Genomic DNA, 20017 nt, shown 5'->3' with positions numbered 1-20017 from the left:
TTTGTGTTAATATTCTCTTGATATATAAAGATGCAGAAGAAACAACATATTGGCTACAAGTTGAAGTTTTTGGTACCTTTTACCTGGACAAACATCATCTGAGCTTTTAAGAGGAAAAAAATACTATTGTGAACTTGTCAGAATTATTTGACCTAACAGAGTTATGTTTCACTGAAAATGTTCTCAGTGTACTGATTCAAAGAAAAGTGTGCGCTTTTTTTAAGCCTCAGAATAATTCTCTAATATATTTTCTCTTTTACAGAGAGAGAAGGTTCATGAAAGATGCAAGAATGTTTGTACTCCTAAAGATACCTTTGAGGGGACACTATTACACACGCACGGTACAGTCATAGCCTTCCTTTAGTCATTAAAATGTAGTTTCTTTTTTGCATCAGTATATTATAGCATTCAATAGTGAATACTATGATACACTGATCATCTCCTTTACGTGCTGGAGTGCTCCATGTGCAATAACAACTGCTGCTGCTTTAACAATAATTGAAATGGTTGACCAGAAGTATGCATGACCACTGCTAGTATTTTATAGGTCAAAATGCTTGTGATACCTGCTTTTAAACTTTCCTTGGCCTGATTGCATTCATGGCAGGTCATTATGTCTCCAGCAGTATTTTCTTTAACTTCTTTTTATTTAAGATCCATTGAAACTGTTGCATCAAATTTTTAGCAGCTGTTGACTTTGAGATGAAGAATGATGGTGGTGGGCTCTGTCTTCTTTACACTCTCTCATCAGATATTTAAAACCATTGATAAGATCCTCCATGAGCTTTTCCAGGCTGAACACTCATCTCCCTCGGACTCTTCTCATAGTAAAAATGCCGTTGTCTCTTAATCATCTTTGTGGCCCTTCACTGGGCTTGTTCCAGTACATCTAGGTCTGTCTTGTACTGGGGAGCTTGGAACTGGCCACACTGTTCCAGATGTCTCACTAGTGATGAGTGGAGAGGGAGATCACCTTCCCTCAACGCGCTGACAATGCTCTGCCTAATGCAGGCCAGGGTGCTTTGCCGCAAGAGTGCACTGCTGGCTCGTGGTCAGTTCGTTGTCTGCCAGGACCACAGGTCCCTCTCTGCAGGGATGCTTTCCAGCCTCTAGACCCCTGCAGTGTTCTGGTGCCTGAAGTTATTCATCGTTAGGGGCAGGACTTTGCATTTTTCTATGTTGAACTTCATGAAGTTTTGCTCTGACCAGTTCTCTGCTTAGTATTTCTCCGATTACTGTTAGCAAAGACTACTCGGCAAACTTCTTTTGGTGTTCCCAGCTGTAGCAAGGCTGAATTTTGAGATTGTTAAGGAAGTAGTTCAGCTAATACGGAAGTGGACAAAGGAAGGCTTTTGATGCAAAATCAAAAGATAAGCAAAAGGAAAAGAAACGCTCATAACCTGGAACAAACTTTTAATACTTAATCTATTTTAATGTATTTTCACAAAAATATTGGCACAAAAGTGTTCATTTGCCAATCACTGTTTGATCAGACTTGTCTATCAATGTCCACAGGTAATGCAGCAAGAAGTATTCAATAGTTTACTCCTTTTGATCAGGTTCTTTCAATCACTTTTCATCCTCCTTCTTTGTGCAAAAGGAAGCCCTTCTATAGGGTTTCTTTGTACTTGGTGTTATTTTGGAATAGCTGTTCATGAATGAGTCTGTTGGTGGCACTTATTGCAAAATGAAAGTTCCTTCTTCAGGCTTAGCTTAGTCCATTTTGAAAGACACTTTTGTTTTCTAAAAAGATAAAATTACTGTGTCACCAAAACAACAGTGAGCTTCTTGGGTAGATGGACATTTCCTAGTAGAAGCATCATTTGGTAAGCTGAAGCTCTGTGTTTACTGTGGTTTATTTTGTTAGTGTTGCTTGTCTAACTCTACCCCCTATGACCTGGCCTTTCACTTTCATAAGAGCTGTTCTGTCCAAAGACTGAGGACAGCAGGATGATTCCTAGGTTGCTTTTTTATTTCATTACAAATGAAGTAACAAGCAAATAAAATAGGAAGCAAGGATGTAGAAGTGTGGGAGATAATGCTGATGAAGCATTTAACCTGTTTGTGAGGGATGAGTAGATTGTCCAGCTAAGGGCATGTTGTTTTGAAATTCCTCACCTTTTTTGGCCTCAAATGTGCACCTTCCTTCATGATGCACACTAAGTTAATGAGTAGGGAAGGAAAACGGGATTTCAAGTGAACCTCAGAAGTTTGATTTTGCTTTTTCTTCAAGTTCTGCTGGAGCGCAACAATGCATCTCTTTTCCCAGCTCAACTGTATCATCCTCTGCAGTTGTCAGGTCAGCTTACTTCATGGCAAGGGCTACTTCTGTGCTACTTGCTCAGCATGCCTGGGACTGTCCTCAGTCCTCATTCATCCTTCTTGCCAGCCTTTGTGCCTCCAGGTGTTGTGCAGAAGTGGTTGTATGGACATCTTCAATCTGGAACATTAAAATTGGGGTGATGTTAGAGGGACATTTTACTGGCCGTTGCCAGCTGCTTGAACAGCATATTAAGGAATGTGAAGAATTAAGTAGATTGCTTTGTATCACTGACATTTTAACTGTCAAAGCAGCCAAGTGTGAGCACCTTTGAATACTCTAAGCATGAGACCTAAACCACAAAGAACAACAGGGTTTCAAAGAATTAGAATATTTCAGGTTGGACAAGACTTCAGAAGGTCTTTACTGAAACTGCCATCTCAAAGCCAGTTTAGCTATGAGGTCAGGCCAAGCTGTTGAGAGCTTTATCCAATAGGGCCTTTAAAAACTCTTAAGAATGGAAAGTATCTAGCCTATCTGGGCAGCCTGCTCCAGTGCTTCGATGTCCTCATAGTGAAAAAGGTTTCCCATGTGTTCAATCAGAATCCTTCATTTTAATTTATAACCACTGTTCCCTGTCTGCCCCCAGTGAGGAACCTGGCATCATTGTCTTGGAAAGTTCCTCATAGTGTTTAACAGTGTTCAAGGTAATTGTTTTCCATTGTTTGCTCATGAATGACTACTTGTATTTTGTTTAATTTTAGATAAATCCAGGACAGATCTGGAACAAGTCCCGAAGGTATGGTTCCTGTGCACTCAAAGCTTTTATATAGGATTTCTCACATGTAGTCTTGAATATATGAATGTACTCTGTTCTTCGCAGAAATTTTGTCCAAGCTAATTACTTGAGTGGATTCTCAGGAGGGTCTGCAGTGCTCAGAATTTACAAAACCTAAGAACAATATGTTTTTCTTTCTTCTTGTTTCCTGTGATCTTGATTTTTATCTTTCTTAAAGTAGAATACAAATGCCATTATTTTTTTTCATCTTTACTAGTTAAAACCTCAGAGCTGACAAAATTAACCACTCTGTGCTGAAAGAGGAAAGGGAGACTGAAGAGTTTGATATAACCTTGGATATTGCATAGTGTACAATTTAACAGTAGGTTTAACTCCTTGAACAAAGCCCTCTTGCAGATATGCTTGCAGCATATATGATGTGGTTTCTTTGTGACAGGTTGACAAAAGACATAACTCCAGATTCCATTTTAGTCTGAATATTTTTTTCTAGGTACATTAAGAAGTCAGAGTGTTAATATGGGTCAGCATCTCTATGCCAGTCGTGTAGGCTGTTACTTGAATAGCTGCAATGTTTAAAGTCCAGGAAAAAGAACCTTTGAGTGTGGTGTGATGCTATAGTCTCTGTTGAACCTTTTTAAACTACACTTCATAAATATAGGGAAAAGGGTACTAATGTCTACCTTGAAGCTCAAGGCCTGTACGAGTTTTGTCAGGTAAAAATAATGTTATCAGAGAGTTTTAGATTAATGGTTCTCTGAGATGTGTAGAGTTAATGTTACATGTTACTCACTCTTTCTGTGACCAGCATGTTTGCTGCACTGTGCTAAATGAGATCAGCTTGAGGCTCTGTTCCCTGCCCAGCAACAGTCACTACACTCTGACAGCTGCCTGGATCCCCAGTCTGGTAGAAGCTGTGGCCCCAGAAATGAACATATAAGCCCCTGCTATTGAAGAACGTTTGCTCTGATCCTTTAGAGGACCCACCTGTGGTTTAATGCTGCCTACATTTTCATGCTCAGGGTGTTCAGATTATCTTGGGTGCCTGATAACCTAGGTAATTTTGGAGCTGCGAATTCCACTTTTAGGAAGTTAAGACTTTGTCAGATCACAAAAACATTTAAGGCATAAAGTAGATTGGTTACAGGATCTGGAATGAATGTGTTTGCCTGGATAAATGAAAATTTGGGTTTTGAAAAATCAACAAATAAGGTCTCTGTTAGCTTCATGAAACAGGAGATGCGTTAAACTGGGGAGGAAAATGTAGAGGTGAGAGAGGTGCATTTATTTCTTTGTTTTTCTGTTTCAGATTTTTATGAAGCCAGATTTTGCCTTGGAAGATTCCTTAACGTTTAATGCCGTTTTGCCATGGTCTCATTTTAGTACTGCTGGTGGAAAAGGAAATCGTGATGCAGCTTCCTCTAAGTTACTTCAAGAAAAGGTATGATTTTGATACGAAACGTCATTATCCGTTGCAGCTGTTACTTCCTATAAAGAAACTCCACTGCTGCTGTTCTCTGCTGTTTGTTGAGACATTGCTGTTGTGGGCTTTATCTCTCATTTTACATCAGTCTGCAGATTGTTAATAGTCAATGCAAGAAGCATCTTATTGAAAGAGAACTTTTTTCCTTGCTAAATAAATCTATCAAATCATGTAAAAAAAATGACAATGAGTCATTTCTGTAGTACAAATAGCTGTAAAATGCCTGTAGAAAATCTACATAATTTTGGAATCTGTTTTCTAACTTTTAAGTTTCCCTTCTGTTTAACCTACTAAAGCTTCTAGGAAGTAGGGGGAGGGAAACAAAACCAAACAAACAAAAATGGGGGGGAAAAAAGTAGCGAGGTGAGGAATTTAAAACATTTAAGAAAAAAATAACATGAGATCTTCTGGAAGATGTTTCCAAATTTCTAGTGGTTAGTCTTCCTGCTCTTTCTCCAGATCAGGAGGAAGAGACAGACTGATGGAGGATAATTTGATCCTTCTTTGGGTTGTCCTCCACATCTAAAGTTGAAGGAATACTTCTTTGGAGTTTCTTGTGACACTTACTGTCTGAAGGTGAAAAAGCAGTGTCTGGCATATGCTTTAAACTCGTGAAGTGAGCCCAGCAGCAGCAGGATGGACATTCAACATGGACTTTGAATAAGGGAGACCCAGAGCACTCTCTGATGTAGTGGATTGAAAATAAGCCTTTGGATAGCTGTGAGCCACAGTTCTGTTGCCTCTGAAGCCACATGCCTGATAAACAAATTATTATTTTGCTTCCTGGTACTGAAATGGGCCCAAATTTGTTATTTTACTTTTTAAGACTGAACTGCACAAGGTTTACATTTACCATGTGTAAATAGGCACCCTGCTGCCATAATTATCCTTACCTCCAGTCACTGTTTTACAATAGAATTTGGAAAACTCTGCCTTAAGCACACATGTTTAGGCTCTTACTGCTTTTGCACTGCTGCTGACCTACTTGAACAATTTCCCTCTGACAGTTTTTTCTTCCTTACCTCCTCCTATGTCTCAACCTACATTGGAACTGTAAGCTCTTTGAGGCAGGTACTATAATTTTGTTCTGTTCTTCTACCTCACTTTGCATAATGGGGCATCTGGTTGGTAAAATCACATAAAGAAATGATCGTAATAGCCTTTTCTCTGATCCCAGTGTCACAGTCTGTCTCAGGTTTTCCTGTGGGCCAGGTGTGTCACAGCTCGTTGGCAGAGGATGTTTTGATTAAACGTATTACAAAAAAGACGAGTTTGCATATTGTATAAATCTCCAGTGTTAAATATATGCAGGTTGAAAACAACTATAAGAAGGAAACATTCCCCAGCTGATTTTGTTTCCATCTTTGGATGGGCCTTTTGAAATTCAGCATGAGGTTTGAGTGCTTAATGCCCCTTAGCAACCAGGTCGTCTGAGTATTAACATTCAGCTGAGTATCCTAATGCCTCAGTCCTATGAGTTTGCATATTCAGCATAAGCCAGAGCACAGCTTTTACAGCTCAAATAATAAGGCCAGTCCAGTGGCCTGGTAACTGTTCAACACAGAGAATTTAAATTTCAGATTCTAAACATGTAGGAATACTCTGGGAATCCTACAGTGTCAGCACACAAGAAATACATTTAATAGGAACTCCAACTGGTTGGCAAAAAACAACTGCAGCTGGTGATATCCTGAGGATTTTTGTACAGAGAAGGTGCTGCAGCCTTTTCAATGAATAGAGGCAATCCAAAGCCACATCATCAAGTATAGCTAGGCTGCATCTTCAACAACTGCAGTGACCCAAAGTATGTAGCATATATGGATGAATATATTGTTCTTACTTGCAAGCCAGTATCTAGAGCTGTCTCCTGGTTAATGGCCATATTTAACAGGGCCAGCGTGCAACCATGTGGTACAAAAGCTTTTCTACCTTGTCATTTTCAAGCAGGAGAGGCATCCAGTCAGCTGTCTCAAAGTGATTTTGAGTTAATTTAAAAACAAATTATCAAACCATGAAGGGTAGTTATTTGCTTGCTAATCTGACAAAGGGTTTTAATTTTTATTAGCAAAATTTCCTCATGATACAAAAATACAAATACCTTGAAAGTAGATTTGCATGATGCTAAGCTTTCCCAGTCATAACAACACTGTTTTTCTTCCTCCATCTTCTTTCTAGCTGAGCCATTATCTGGACATTGTGGAAGTCAATATTGCTCATCAGATTTCTCTGCGCTCAGAAGCATTTTTTCATGCAATGACCTCCCAGCATGAGTTGCAGGACTACCTCAGGAAAACCTCCCAGGCTGTAAAATTACTTAGAGAAAAAATTTCCAAAATTGATAAAGTAATGTGTGAAGGATCACTTCGGGTTTTAAGACTGTCCCTCACCAGAAATAACTGTATAAAAGCATACAATAAACTGAAGTTAATGGCTACTGTACATCAAACACAGCCCACAGTACAGTTGCTGCTATCTACATCTGAGTTTGTTGGAGCTTTGGACTTAATAGCAACAACACAAGAGGTGTTACAGCAAGAGCTTCAAGGCATTCACAGTTTCCGGTAGGTAACCACCTAGGAAACTAATAAATGCAAAAAGAGCTAGAATGTGTTTAGCATATGATGTTGGCTGAAGGTGTTTGTTTTACCTTTGTTTGTTCATTCTTGGAGGACGTAGTACAAAAGGTACAAAGTGTAAATGTTGGCATAAGCAGTGTGACTAATGCGTGTACCAGAGATAGATGTTTTTGTGGTGGTGTGGTTTGGTTGTTTTTTGGAGTGGGGGGGAGGAGGATTGGTTGGGGTTTTTTTTGTTTGTTTGTAGTTGTTGTTGTAACCCACAGCTGAGAGTTGGTTTCCAGGTGGTGATCTGCAGTCCTTATGCATGTGGCACAGTTCTTGCTACACAGCTCCACTCCAGGCCTCTGTCTTTAGCTACTGACCTGCGTTTGTGGTGTTACAGGAATATGCGTGGACCATGTGTTGAATAGGTCAGCCTCCAGCCTGTGCTTGTGCTGGAAGAAGCTTAGCAAGCAAAAGCTTGTGCAGAGCTATCAAAGTGTGGTCTGAGGTTGATGACTGGTCAGATGGGACTTGTTCAGCACTGTCTGCTCTTGTGGAGAGCTGTATTTACAGTGGCCCAGGGGTGCCTCCCATTGCTTTGTCTGACTGACTCCACTAGATGCAGATCTCCAACAAGACTCCATCCCATTGACCACAACTCTCTGGCTTCTTTCCTTCAGCCAGTTCACAGTTTATCTCACTACCTGATCATCTAGACTGCACTTCCTCAGTTTAGCTGTGAGGATGCTGTGGGAGACTGTGTCAAACGCTTTACTGAAATCAAGATGTTTGTTACAGTGATGGGAATTACTGAGTCCAGGGTCCTGTGCTGGCTGCTTCTGTAAACAGTGGATGCTTAGAGCTCCACTTGGGAGATGTCTCTGGACCGGGCAAGGTCCTCTGTGATACGCAAGAGTATTAATACAGTAGAATCCTTTTCGCTGATGTAAAGTAGGCTATCATAGCCATCATATACAGTTTAAAAGTGTGGTATGCAAAGCTGCCATTGTGGTATGATGCTAACAGGAGTATGTTAAATCAGCTCTGAGGCTTGCATCAACCTGTTGTGGAGTTGTATACTGAGTTATATATATATAAGTTGATGCTGCTTTTGTTTGCTTGTTTGTTTTGATAAAGGTTATGGTGGTTCCTGCAACCTGGTGGTTCCCAGCTTGCATCATAAAAATATGGTTGTTGCTCAGTAATTGTAAAATGAATATTCAGAACTTTATATGGTTGCTACTCTGGTGTGTCTGTTCTGATGAGCTTCTCTTCTAAAACCGCTTCTAGCTGGTTTGGAAAAAGACTCAAATTTTATGTAGAAGAGAACTCAGAAAAAGTCTTTAAAAAAATGGCTTTTTACATTAAAAAAATTAGAGAGCTAATAAACTATTGGGAAGAAAGTTTTTAGAAGCTGTTAGTCTTTCTTTTAGCTTAGATTGTCCACCTTCAGGCACCTCAGCACAGTTTCTTTCCTCTTTATTGTTTCTGTTCTCAGCCACTCGATTATGGTGCACAGCCCTTGTCTGAGTCACATTCATATTACCTTGATGTAGTGAGCGTACTTCTGCAACCCTGTGACAGCATCAGAATTAGTTGCGTTTTGTGATCGAGTAACCTACGTACTATATCAGCAGAGTGCAATTGTGTTGTCATCGTGATTGGTATACATGATGTCCCAAGAATGTGCCATTATTTGAAAATTGCAGTCAGATGTGGAATATATTTGCATGTAAATAGTCATCTTGTCTGTAAAAAGTGATTTCTTGAATTATGCTTTATTGGTTGGTTTGGTAGAGTTAAAAATAGTGATGGGAGTGGGAAATGTTCCCTCTGCTTTGGATATTGAAACTTCAGAAAGGTGAGTTAAATGCAGCTTAAGTCATCACCCATCAGAGATGGAAGTGCAGCTGAGGAACCCAGCATAGTTGTTCCTAAGTCTCACAGTGGCCTGCATGTATAGTGTGTCTGGAGAAATAACGTGCAATTCAAAGATAGATATCTTGATAAAACTTTTCAGTAGAATGTTGTGGTTTTAAAAATAAATCAAATTTTAAACATTTAAATTGATGCCATATACAAATACTCCATCTTTTTCCAAGAAATGTCAGTTGAATGTTGTTGCTCTGCTGTAGGCAAGAATTATGCAATTTTCAATAGAGTTAAATACCTGATTTATTTTAAGAAGGGGGTAACTTCTAAATCAGTATCTCGTTTTTTTCTAAACAATTAGTATCTCTTTTTCCTAAATAATTTGTATCTTATTCTTAAAAAAAATCTTGTTGCTTTAGTGTTGTGCATGACAGCTTGTAGAATTTGCTTGTGAACTGACAGCTTTAAATTGAGTCATGTCATAGAATCATTCAGTATAAAGCAGTAAGAAAACTACTCACATCATCCATATACAATAACTTTTCTCTTCTTGTCATGCTATACACAGAAAAAATGTCATTTGATTCTAGCTCTAGCAAAAAAATGAAAGCACCTTAATGGTGCTTTGAGATAATAAATTGGTGTCTTTAATCTAGATTAAATATCCCCAGTGATTATATGTATCAGTCATAACTGTATGGTTATTGCTTGCTAGTACTATAGGGTAGAGTTAAAGTTTTACATCTCTTTAACCTTTTCAAGTTCGTCTTTATAGTTACACAAAAAAATACTTAATGTGTTAACTAAGTCACAGATCTATACTGCCAATTTTTACATTGTTTTCACAATCCTTGTCGGGGTGATGGAGATACGGTAATTTTTTTCTTGCACAGGCATGCTGGCGTACCACAGACACCTGGAAAAAATAGTTCTCATCTGTGTATTTTAAAAGAGGTTTTTACCCTACACTCATAATTTTACATAGCAGAATTGTAGTATTCAGTCATTGAAAGGACCTGATGTGTGACTGGTACCTCTTAAGAGACCATTGCCAAGGTGTTTTGCTGGAGTATCAATGAAGGTTTGAGTTATTCTGGTGTGTTTCAGGGTGGAGTGATTTTTATTGTTGTTAGGGGCTAGAACATCTTCAGCAAAGTGGTGGTAGTGGGTGCTGGGAGCTCTTGTTGGATGTTTCCACATGTGAGGTTTGAGAAGGCAGGTTACCTTGTGTTTCAGGGTAGTTAAGCACAGTTACAGAAATATGTTACCAATGAGTATCTTTGTGCTTGCCTTTGTAAGAGTTTTTGTCTTGTGGGTATTAGTCCTGCAGTTAAGTTTTGCAACTCCAGTCATTACATTGCAAATAATAATCTTTAGTTTTTTTCTGTTGGGTTTGTTTTGAAATGTCCATGATGCAACTGGCTTGGATTTTCTAGAAGCCATTTTTGCTTAAATTAAATGTCCAGTTTGTCCATTCCAGCCAATTCTTGACCAACAATTTCAAAAGCAGGCACATCCCTGGTCATCTTAAAATTAAAGAAAATTAATGTGTTTAACTCAGCTGGTCCAGCTGCACCAATGCTAAATTAAAACCAGTGAGCCATGTGGGTTCATTCTCTCTATTTTGTATATGGGTTTATTTAAAATATTGCAGCTCCTGTTAATTCTTATTGGCAAGGTGTCTTTTTCTTTTTAAAAAAAAAGACAAAGCAGTCTGATTTTTACACATACTTGGTGCTGTCAGTGGAAGTTGGAAAGCCTGAAGTGTTTGACATCTTTGAAATTCCTACTTTTACTCTGGTAAAAGTTTCTCTAGCGGCACAGCTTTTAAAGACTGGTTGACATTTCTGATGTGAAAAACTTTCTTGTGGTTTTGTGTGACAACAGTCTGCAAAATATGGTTTAAAATCTGCAATACATGGAAAAAAATATTTTTAGTTTAGAATAGCGTAGAAATAGCAAATTTGAAAACTATTGTGTGTTCTCTGAAAGCCATCCTGTCACATAAAGCTATTACTGTGTCTCAGTCATGGGAACTGAATCTGTGACCACATTAAAAGCTCCATTGTTTGAAGTGGAGGAACTTGTGGACTGATGAGCTGAGGACCTGGACAAGCAAAAGAAGTATTGCTTCTTTTTAACACCTGTATACTGACAAGCACCAAGTGTTCTTGGCTCTGTTTCACTTCTTTGGGAAGAGAAGGTAATTGGCACCTTCTGAAGTGGGGGTAAAAGAGCCCTACATCCAATTTTTACCCTCCATCAATATTCAAGTCCACGTGTTTTGCTGCAAGGTGATGATGCCTCTGAACAAGGCATGATTTCAACTGCTCTAACAAGTGGAAGATTTGAGACCCCATTAAGCCTGCGTTGATTGCATGGAAATTACCTGCTGGGTGGTTATTTTCTTTAACTGTGAACTAATGATTCGTTTTCAGGTTGATTATTTAGCTCATATCTCAATGGCTGTTTTTCTTAGGCATCTTGGCTCACAGCTTTGTGAACTGGAAAAGCTGATAGATAAAATGATGATTGCAGAATTTTCAACTTATGCTCGCAATGATTTAAATAGACCCTTAGAAGATGATTGCCAAATTCTAGAAGAGGTATGTCTATTATTGAAATAAACTGTCTGATGAATATGTTTGAATCTTTAACATACTTAATTAGCATCGACTAATTCGCTCAGGTCCCTAAGCAACATTATCATTTTATTCATTTTATACTATTTCTCTTTTTGTCTAGACTTCCCCCACCCCCTGGCCTTTTTTTGAGTTTGATAAAATTAAATAATTGTAACTAAACTCATGGAACTGCAATCCAGCCCTACTTATTTTTTTTCAAAATAGTAAGTTCTTCTTTTTTCTGATTAAATGTATACTGAGTTCACTTCATGACTTCAATGTGTAAGTGGAGAAGAACATGGGCTGTTATCTACTTGACTGTAAAAATTCAGTTTTGCAGTGAAAGCTGATATTTACACATTGCTCTCATTCTGTCTCCCTGTGTGGGTGTTTACATCAAGCATATGGTTGCCCTGAATATGTGCTTCATTTGCAGTATATACTCCTCATTGCTTTCAAGATCATAAACATCTGAAAATTAGGCTATTATGATTGCTTTCTAGCCAGGAGAAGATTTTTCTGGATTTTGCCTGTACAATTCTTGAGTAATTGCTAGACCCTATTAACTGTTTAGTCTTGTTTCATCCACGGGTTTCGTGAAATTTAGTGAATGACAGTAGCACTTAAATCTTCCCATTTCTGCCCTATATTTTCTTCACACCCCCATGCTGCCATCTGATAGATTCTTATTTATGCTGGTGCAGTTGTATTTAGTGTCATGCTTGCTCAGGGTAAGGAAACTCTTTAGTCTGTAGAAATATCCATGTTTTTAAGCACAATTGGGTGAGCACAACTGAGGAACCAGGCATGAAAGAGGATGGGAGGGACTCCATGAGTTGTCATTGCTACGGGGAGCTTTGCATAGTTAAAGCGTGACAGTAGTCTTGAAGTGCTTTGCTGATTAAAATACTGTTCACCATATATTAGATAGGCAAACTTTTTTACTGCTGTGCAATTTCTTTAAATTCTTTCTTGTCCTCACTTTGATATTTTAGTGTGTTTTATTTTTAATTTTTTTTTCTTGATAGGAGAGACTTGTATCACTAGTATTTGGACTTCTAAAACAAAGAAAGCTGAATTTTTATGAAATATATGGAGATGAAATGATTGTTACTGCAAAGAACATCATTAAACAGGTAAGCCAAACACTTCTAACATAACTGACAAGGTTGCTTCAACCGCTTACAAACTATTTTGAAAGCAGTTAAGAACAACTCTGATGAAGTTTTTTAGTGGCTGTTGGTGTCTTGTTCAGAGCAGCTGATCTTGCAGACCCTAAGGACTTCCTGAAGCACAGAGGTCTGTTTGCAGAAAAGACCTGGAAGGAGTATGTAGCATTAGTACAGCAGATCACAGCTTTCTCTGTGCAATTACTGTAATTACCAAGGTTGGAAAACATCCTTGTCTTTTTCAAAGAGAGCAAGGTAAAGTAATGAAGATGGTAGAAGCGCTTGCCTGTAAAAATTATTTGAAAAATGAACCCTTGTCCACGTTGGTATTGTTATTTGAAAAGATATCCTACCCTAAATGGCAAACCAAAAATCTTTGTAGATAAAACGAGCTAAAACTGACAGATAAACCAAGTCTAGATGACTTCTTTGGGAAAAAATGCATGGAATATTTTGGCTAGCAACATGATGGCTTTTGTTTGCAAACAGAAACTCTAGACTGAACTTCTGAGTGTGTGTTTGGTACTTTTAATTTTACTCATATTTTTTGTTTGCATACATATATGAGAATATTGTGCAAGGGGTATTTTTCCTCCCCTAAAGCTATGTGATTATTTCAAGAGTCACATTCGGATATGTTATGAGCCACCTCTGATTTGTATGTCGAAGGCTGGGAATCAGGTGGCAAGTTTGCCAGCAGAAGACGACAGTTTCTCCTGTCCTTGTGGTACAGCATGCTGTTCAGAGCTGTGCTGGGAACCCAGCTTTTACAAGTCTGGAGGAGGAGCAAGATATTGATGATTATTATTATTATCATTAATTATTGTTAGGATTTTGTTTTAAGCCGGATTGGCTCCCCCAGTCCACTTCACATTGCAGCACCCTGGTTCTGTTGATCCAGTTGTGCAGGGTGGGTTTAAATCAACACAGTCTGATGTTGCTAGTAAATATTGTGGCAGAATTAGAAGACAGACAGTGATGCGTGGAACTGCAGCACTACTCTTGTAAGAACTTAGCAATTGTGTGAGCTTTCTTACTTGACCCAAACACAATTTAAATCAGGTTAAGTGCTCCTCCCCCCGAGCTGCTTGTTCTCTCCCCACCCAAAAGCGATGGGTCATTCTCCTGATCCCTGAAAGACTGGCAGAGGATGGGAGTGAGCACTACTTTCTAGTCATGCTGTATTACTCTAAGCCAGGAGAAACAAGAGCATACAGCTATGTGCAGCTGCTCTGGGCCTTCACATGAGGTGTAACACACACACACACACCCCCCCCCCAAAAAAAGAAAAAATAAAAGAAAAAAGGCATGAATACATAACACCAGGATAAAACTCTTCATCTGCCTGTCAGTCTCCAGGCTTTTCACTTGCCTGTGTTGGCAGTCATGAGGAGACGTTTTTTCCCTTAAATTCTCTGTTTAATTGGAAAATAGGCAAGTAGTGCTCCCTGTTTTCCTGCTCATTCTTGATCATAAAGTGCTTTTTCCATTCTGCTGGGAGTATTTGCCTTTATGTTGGATTCTTCAGGCATCACCTCTGCTCGGTAATCGACAAGATTCAATCAACTTCCAATGTGATTTTCTATTGAATGGGGAAAACAGGCAGGATCATAGTATTTCTGTGTGGTGTGTGCAACATGTTTGCATTGTGGCCTGTTATCTCAACTCTTAGAAATATTTTTCCTTATTAAAGGAAACTGTTTCCTTCCCACATCTCAAATGTGCTTCCTGCTCAATTGCGTTGCTGGTTAGTTTTAGTCAGGACATTAGTAGTTGCCAGGCAGGTGAAAGAGCAGAGGTTTGTACACACGGGATACACTGTGTAGTTCAGGAACAAGGATCTGCTTTCAAGATGCTTCTGTACTGATCACTGTTACTCAAAATGCAGGTAAGATCCATGTAGCTTGAGATGGTGGCTGTCAGTCACCATTTGGATTGTACATATTTACTTAAAGGCAAGATGAGTTTGTTCACTACTGACTCATTTGATCAGGTATTGATTGACATTTGGGAGAAAACTGCGATTTTAGTCTAAATTGATTTGATTTGTATCTAGAGTAATGTGAAAAGACATCACTGAACAAATTGCTGTAAAGCGATAGATATTTTTGAAATGAAAATCAGTTGTTCTGGAGACCTGAAGAAACTGGTCAGTTTTGTATGTACCAGTTGAAAAGCAAATGTCCTTTGAGGAAAGGCCACACCATAGCAATAAAGGTGTGGAAAAGTCTCTGGACAGAGGCAGGTGGTGCCCTGGAGGTGAAGAGGAGGACAGACAAAGAGCAAATACCATGTCTGCTAGGAGAGCAGTTGAAACTGGGTCTGCCTTCACACCTGAAAAGACAGGATGGTAGGTGTGTGCTTCCACACTGCCCTGCAGCTCTTCATTCCAGTTTAGGTTAGATCCCAGGTCCTGTATTTGAAGCTGAAAGAGGTTGTCAACCAGCATCTTACAAAGTCAGTCACTTTGGAAGGGGGAAGAATATGGATTCTATTCTTAAGTACGTGACCTGAGAGACAATTTTCACACAATGCTTAGCATCCATCCTCAGAAAAGCAGTTCCTTTTGAAGTGGAGCCTGTGTGCCTTCAGAGCTTAGTACACAGTTGGGAATGTTTTGATCATCTGTATTTTGCAAACAGATGTTTGGAGGGTTGGATTTGGGGGTTTCTTTTGGGCTTTTGTTTGTTTGTAGAGAAACAAGTTGTTAAATGCTACAAATACGTGTTTTCTTTATTTTCCTTTTTTAACTTAAGGATTGTGTGTGTTATGAAACTTGGCAGCAGTTAGAAGGAAGCTAAGATCTTGTTTTGTTTTGTTTTTTCCCCTTTAAATTTGACAGTGTGTGGTTAATACGGTATCGCAGATAGAAGAAATAGATACAGAAGTGGTTGTTAAGTAAGTATACAGTCAGATTTTTTTTGGTGGTGGTGGGTGGGCATAGGAGATGGGTGGTTTTTAGCATAGATAAATTTATCATTCTAATTTTTGCTTAAATTTCCCTATAATTAAGGGTTATCCCTCTCTCTCACCTTAAGCTTCTGCTCCTGTCTGCCTCTGTCAGAATATTGTATAATTCCTTTCTTGTTCAGATTTTAAGGTTACCTTAAATTAAACTTACCTTTAAAATAAATACTGAAATTCTGTAATTTTATGCATCTTATTGCATGAAGTATAAACTACTGTATTTAGGCATATATTTTTTTAACTACATGAAGGCATTCCCTGTTGTCGTAGTCTGGGATTTTGTATTAAAACGTGTCAGTAATTTCAGTACGTCCCCTATGGATGAGAATAGGAGCTATCCAGAGAGGAGACCAGACAACTTCAGACCCAACAAGTGGGTAGGCAGGAACCTCACAAAGTGAAATGACAAGTTCTGTGTCTTGGAAGAAGCAGCTCTTTACAAGAGGAGAGGCAGGAGCTGCACTGGCTTCAGAGCAGCTTTGCAGGGCAGGACTTGGGGGTCCTGGTGGAGAACTGGTTGTCCATGGATCAGCGGCGTGTCTTTGCAGTCGCAGCCTGAGCCATGTTCATGTAGCCAGCAGGTTGAGGGAAAAGACAGACATTGAGATCCAGAAGAGGTCACTGGGTTGGGTGAGGGCTGAAGTGGGAAATGTAGGAGGAGCAGCCAAGGGACCTCCAGCCTGGAGAGGGGAGAACTGCCCACAACTACCCCATGGGAAGGTTGCAGCAGAGCTGTAGACAGAGCCAGGCTCCTCTCAGAGGTGTGCATGGAAAGGATGAGGGCGAATAGGCACAAGGTGAAATGCTAGTGGAATCTTAAGAAAAATATGTTCCCTGTGAGGATGACCAAACACTGCAACAGGGGCCCAGAGAAGCTGTGTAATTTCTGTCCTGGGACACAGTCAAGCCTTGCCTGGTCATGGCCCAGCAGAATCTTATCTGTTTGGACCTGCATTGAGCAGGAGTTGGACAAGGCACTTCCAGAGGTCCAAGCTCCAGAGGCCCCTGCCAGCTTCTGTGTTTCTGTAGCTCTGTGGTTCATTTGGCTCAGCAAAGGGTTACCCCAATGTAAAAAAAAAAAAACCAGACCTGCTGATAAAGCATAGTGAGTGGCAGAATCTACCTGACATTTATACCCAGACTGGGAAAGACTGGGCACAGGGTCATTTTTAAACACTGGGTATTTCGTCACCATTCTCCAGTGTTTACTATTCTGCAAACGGGTCCTAACTGTGTATTACAGAGTTTAACTTCTGTTCTGTGACTGACTTTTCTGTCCTTTGCCACAACCAGCTAACTTGCATTTTAACAGCGGAAGTGATCTTATTGCAATGCAACAAAATAGGCTTAATAACATGGCTTTTGTAACACTTGCAAAATATTTTCATTTGATTTTTTCTGTAAACTTTTTTACACATGATTTCTGAAACTGTTATTAACCCCCTTCCCTCGTTGGCAACACATACTTATCCCAAGGAAAATAACATTATGCCCTGGAAAAAACTAAAAAACTAAATGGTAAATGCGAGGCTTTCATTTTTTTTAATATTATCTATTTTTATATACCTCTTTCCCCATTCTACTTGCGTACATTTTGGTCATCATGAATGTTGTCCAGGTGATGTCTGTTGTTCTGCCAGATAAGTCTACACAGTTTTCCTTATATTTACCATTCAATTTAAAGCATTTTTATGTGCCAGTAGACATCATAGCCAGTAAACATTTGCTGTTTACTGAACACTGCTCTTTTTTTAGGCTTGCAGACCAGATGAGGATGATGAATTTTCCTCAGTGGTTTGATTTACTGAAGAATATTTTTTCTAAGTTTACCATCTTCCTCAAGAGAATAAAGGTAAGACATTAATTTACCAAGAGCTTCACATAGTTCAGAGATGAAATGAAATGAAGTTATTTTCCATTTGAAGTCTTAAGGTGTTTGTTTTGCTTATAGAGTTTAAACTTTTGATTGAAAGAAGGATGTGTGATTATTGGCATCCAGGGCAAAAATGATTAGTGCTAACAAAGAGAGCACTGGAAAAGAGATAATACCTCTTGTTGCATGATTACATCCATTTCAGGCTGCTAGGGATTAGGACAGAACTTTTGTATGTGTTAGATTGCTCCAAATGAGGTTTCTTTCACCGTTCTCAGAAACATCTGATATTGGTTACCATCAAAGACGAATGGGTCTGTCTCTGAATGCTAATTATACAATAGAAAATAAAGCCAGGATTTAGTTTTATTTCATGGGTAAAAGAAAATGTTTCTCGTGCAAGCTTGTGGCACAGGGTTTTGTTGTTTTTTGTAATAAAAGTTATATTTGATTCCAGGCAACGTTAAATAGTATCCGTAGCGTGGTTTTCTTGGTTCTAGACAAGAACCAAAAAAACAGAGACCTGGAGGACACCTTACAAAAGAACTCTGCTAAAGACAGTACGGTGGACACAGAAGTGGCTTACCTGACTCACGAAGGCATGTTTATAAGCGATGCATTCGGCGAAGGGGACCTCCCATCTGTTGCAGCTGACACTACCTCTCAAAGAAACACTTCACCAAACAGCGAGCCCTGTAGCAGCGATTCAGTCTCTGAACCAGAGTGCACTACAGATTCCTCATCCAGCAAAGAGCAAACATCGTCTTCTGTTACTCCAGGGGGAGTGGAGATGATGTGAGTAAAATGTGCTGCCCGTCTGCACTTTGAAACATGTCAGAAACAAGGTGTTAGGTGCAGGTGGTTATTTCTGATGATACAGTACAAAAATTACTTTGGAAGAATGTGCTTTTCTACATAAGTGAAGGGGAATGGCTCTCCACCGCTGCCCCTAGATACTGCCGTCAGACTGTACTGTCCCCAGCTCGTCTTGGTTTCATTTGCCTCGCTTTGACGTATGTGTGGTGTTGTGGGTACTGATTATGTGACTTCTTACAGAAAAGGGCCCCTTCTCCATCTCTTCAGCTTTTGTAGAGAGAGGAGAGATGCAAGTCTCGCTTACATGAAAGACTGGTCATTTTGTCATGCCTTTAGCTGGCAGAGGCATCTCTGTTTCCCATGCATGTCCCCTACAGCTGTTTTTTTCTGTATTTATTTAAAGTGGTTTCATGGAACACACCTGGATAGATTCTAGAGAAAAATCTATTGCTCATTGTCAACTCTGTGACTTGCATGATTAAATAAATTTATCTCAGTGTGTTGGTAACGTAGGCACTGCTGCCCTGTGGTGCTCCACACTCGGCTTGTAACCTTTTTGTCAACCTTTTGTGCATACCTTATTCATGGCTGCAATTCACAGCTACCTTTGTAAAAGAGAACCAAGCATGATGTGTGTGGGACTTGGGCACAAGCCATTTCAAAAGCCAGCAGGTCTGGATACAGAGTTTTATGAAGCAAAATTGAAATAGCATGTGTTGCCCTGCTGAAAGATGGAAGATAGCAAGTGGCCTGATCGCTCTGGTGGATTGGTACTCAAGTCTCTGTGCTTTTGTATTTGAGCAACTGTCAGTTTTGATAGGCACCTGCCCCCTTCAAATCTCGATACTGGCCAAAGAAGATAGATATAAAATAAATATGCTGCGCGTAAAACAAATTCAGATCTATGTATGTCCAAACATCTGTTGTATGCTGGAAGAGAAATGCAATGTGAAGAGGAGTCCAAGGGGGTTACAGTGAGGAGCAGAGAAGAAGGGGGTTGGATTCAAACTGGTCTGCAGCATTTTGCCAAGTTGGCTAAAAATACTCCACACAGCTAGTGCTCTGGAGCAATAAAGTTGTTTCTGAGGCTGGCTGCATAATTTTGTTCTAAAATGAACTTGCTTCATCCCTCTTCTGCTTTTCTTTGCACATCTGCTCTGTGTTTGGAGCAGGCTAATAAAATTACAGTGTTACAGCAATATTAGTCCAGTTGCTGCTCTGTAGCATCCTGCATTTTCTCTCTCCTTTCATACTGTCAGTATGCTCCTTTTGAGCAGCCACGCTGGACCAGAAGATTGTTATCTTAACTAATTACAGAAATGGCAGAACTGTGCTATGCATTAGCCTCTAAACAGTGACAAATCACAGAAAGTTTTTAAGAAAGAACCAGCTTAGGAACCTGAAGTCTAGAGAGCTAATAGAATGACAGTCTATAGAACAAGGTGGTGAGGAGTGCAGATCACTTATATTAGGCCTTACACTTGCACTGGAAGAAAAATGTTGTTTTATCTGTCACCTCTTGTGATGCTCAAGTGTTACAGGAGCTGAGTAAATTTTAGCTCTATAAATGTTAATAATATTTGTTGTATTAGTAAT

General features: G+C 39.5%; 1 protein-coding gene across 1 annotated transcript in view; it reads left to right on the top strand.

The window, feature by feature from the left end:
- Positions 1-20017, top strand: part of VPS54 (VPS54 subunit of GARP complex) — a 51134-nt gene that overhangs the window by 12296 nt on the left and 18821 nt on the right. The window contains exons 5-13 of the mRNA XM_080342287.1: positions 263-341; positions 3025-3059; positions 4366-4497; positions 6715-7100; positions 11452-11578; positions 12625-12732; positions 15608-15663; positions 17488-17584; positions 18063-18400. Of these exons, the coding sequence (XP_080198413.1) occupies positions 263-341; positions 3025-3059; positions 4366-4497; positions 6715-7100; positions 11452-11578; positions 12625-12732; positions 15608-15663; positions 17488-17584; positions 18063-18400 (1358 nt within the window). The remainder of the gene's footprint in view (positions 1-262; positions 342-3024; positions 3060-4365; positions 4498-6714; positions 7101-11451; positions 11579-12624; positions 12733-15607; positions 15664-17487; positions 17585-18062; positions 18401-20017) is intronic.

The sequence above is a fragment of the Nesoenas mayeri genome (assembly GCF_963082525.1).
Source record: "Nesoenas mayeri genome assembly, chromosome: 3".
NCBI classification, from domain to species: Eukaryota; Metazoa; Chordata; class Aves; order Columbiformes; family Columbidae; genus Nesoenas; species Nesoenas mayeri.
The sequence above is the reverse complement of the archived record's forward strand: the minus strand, read 5'-3'. Positions and strand labels throughout refer to the sequence as shown.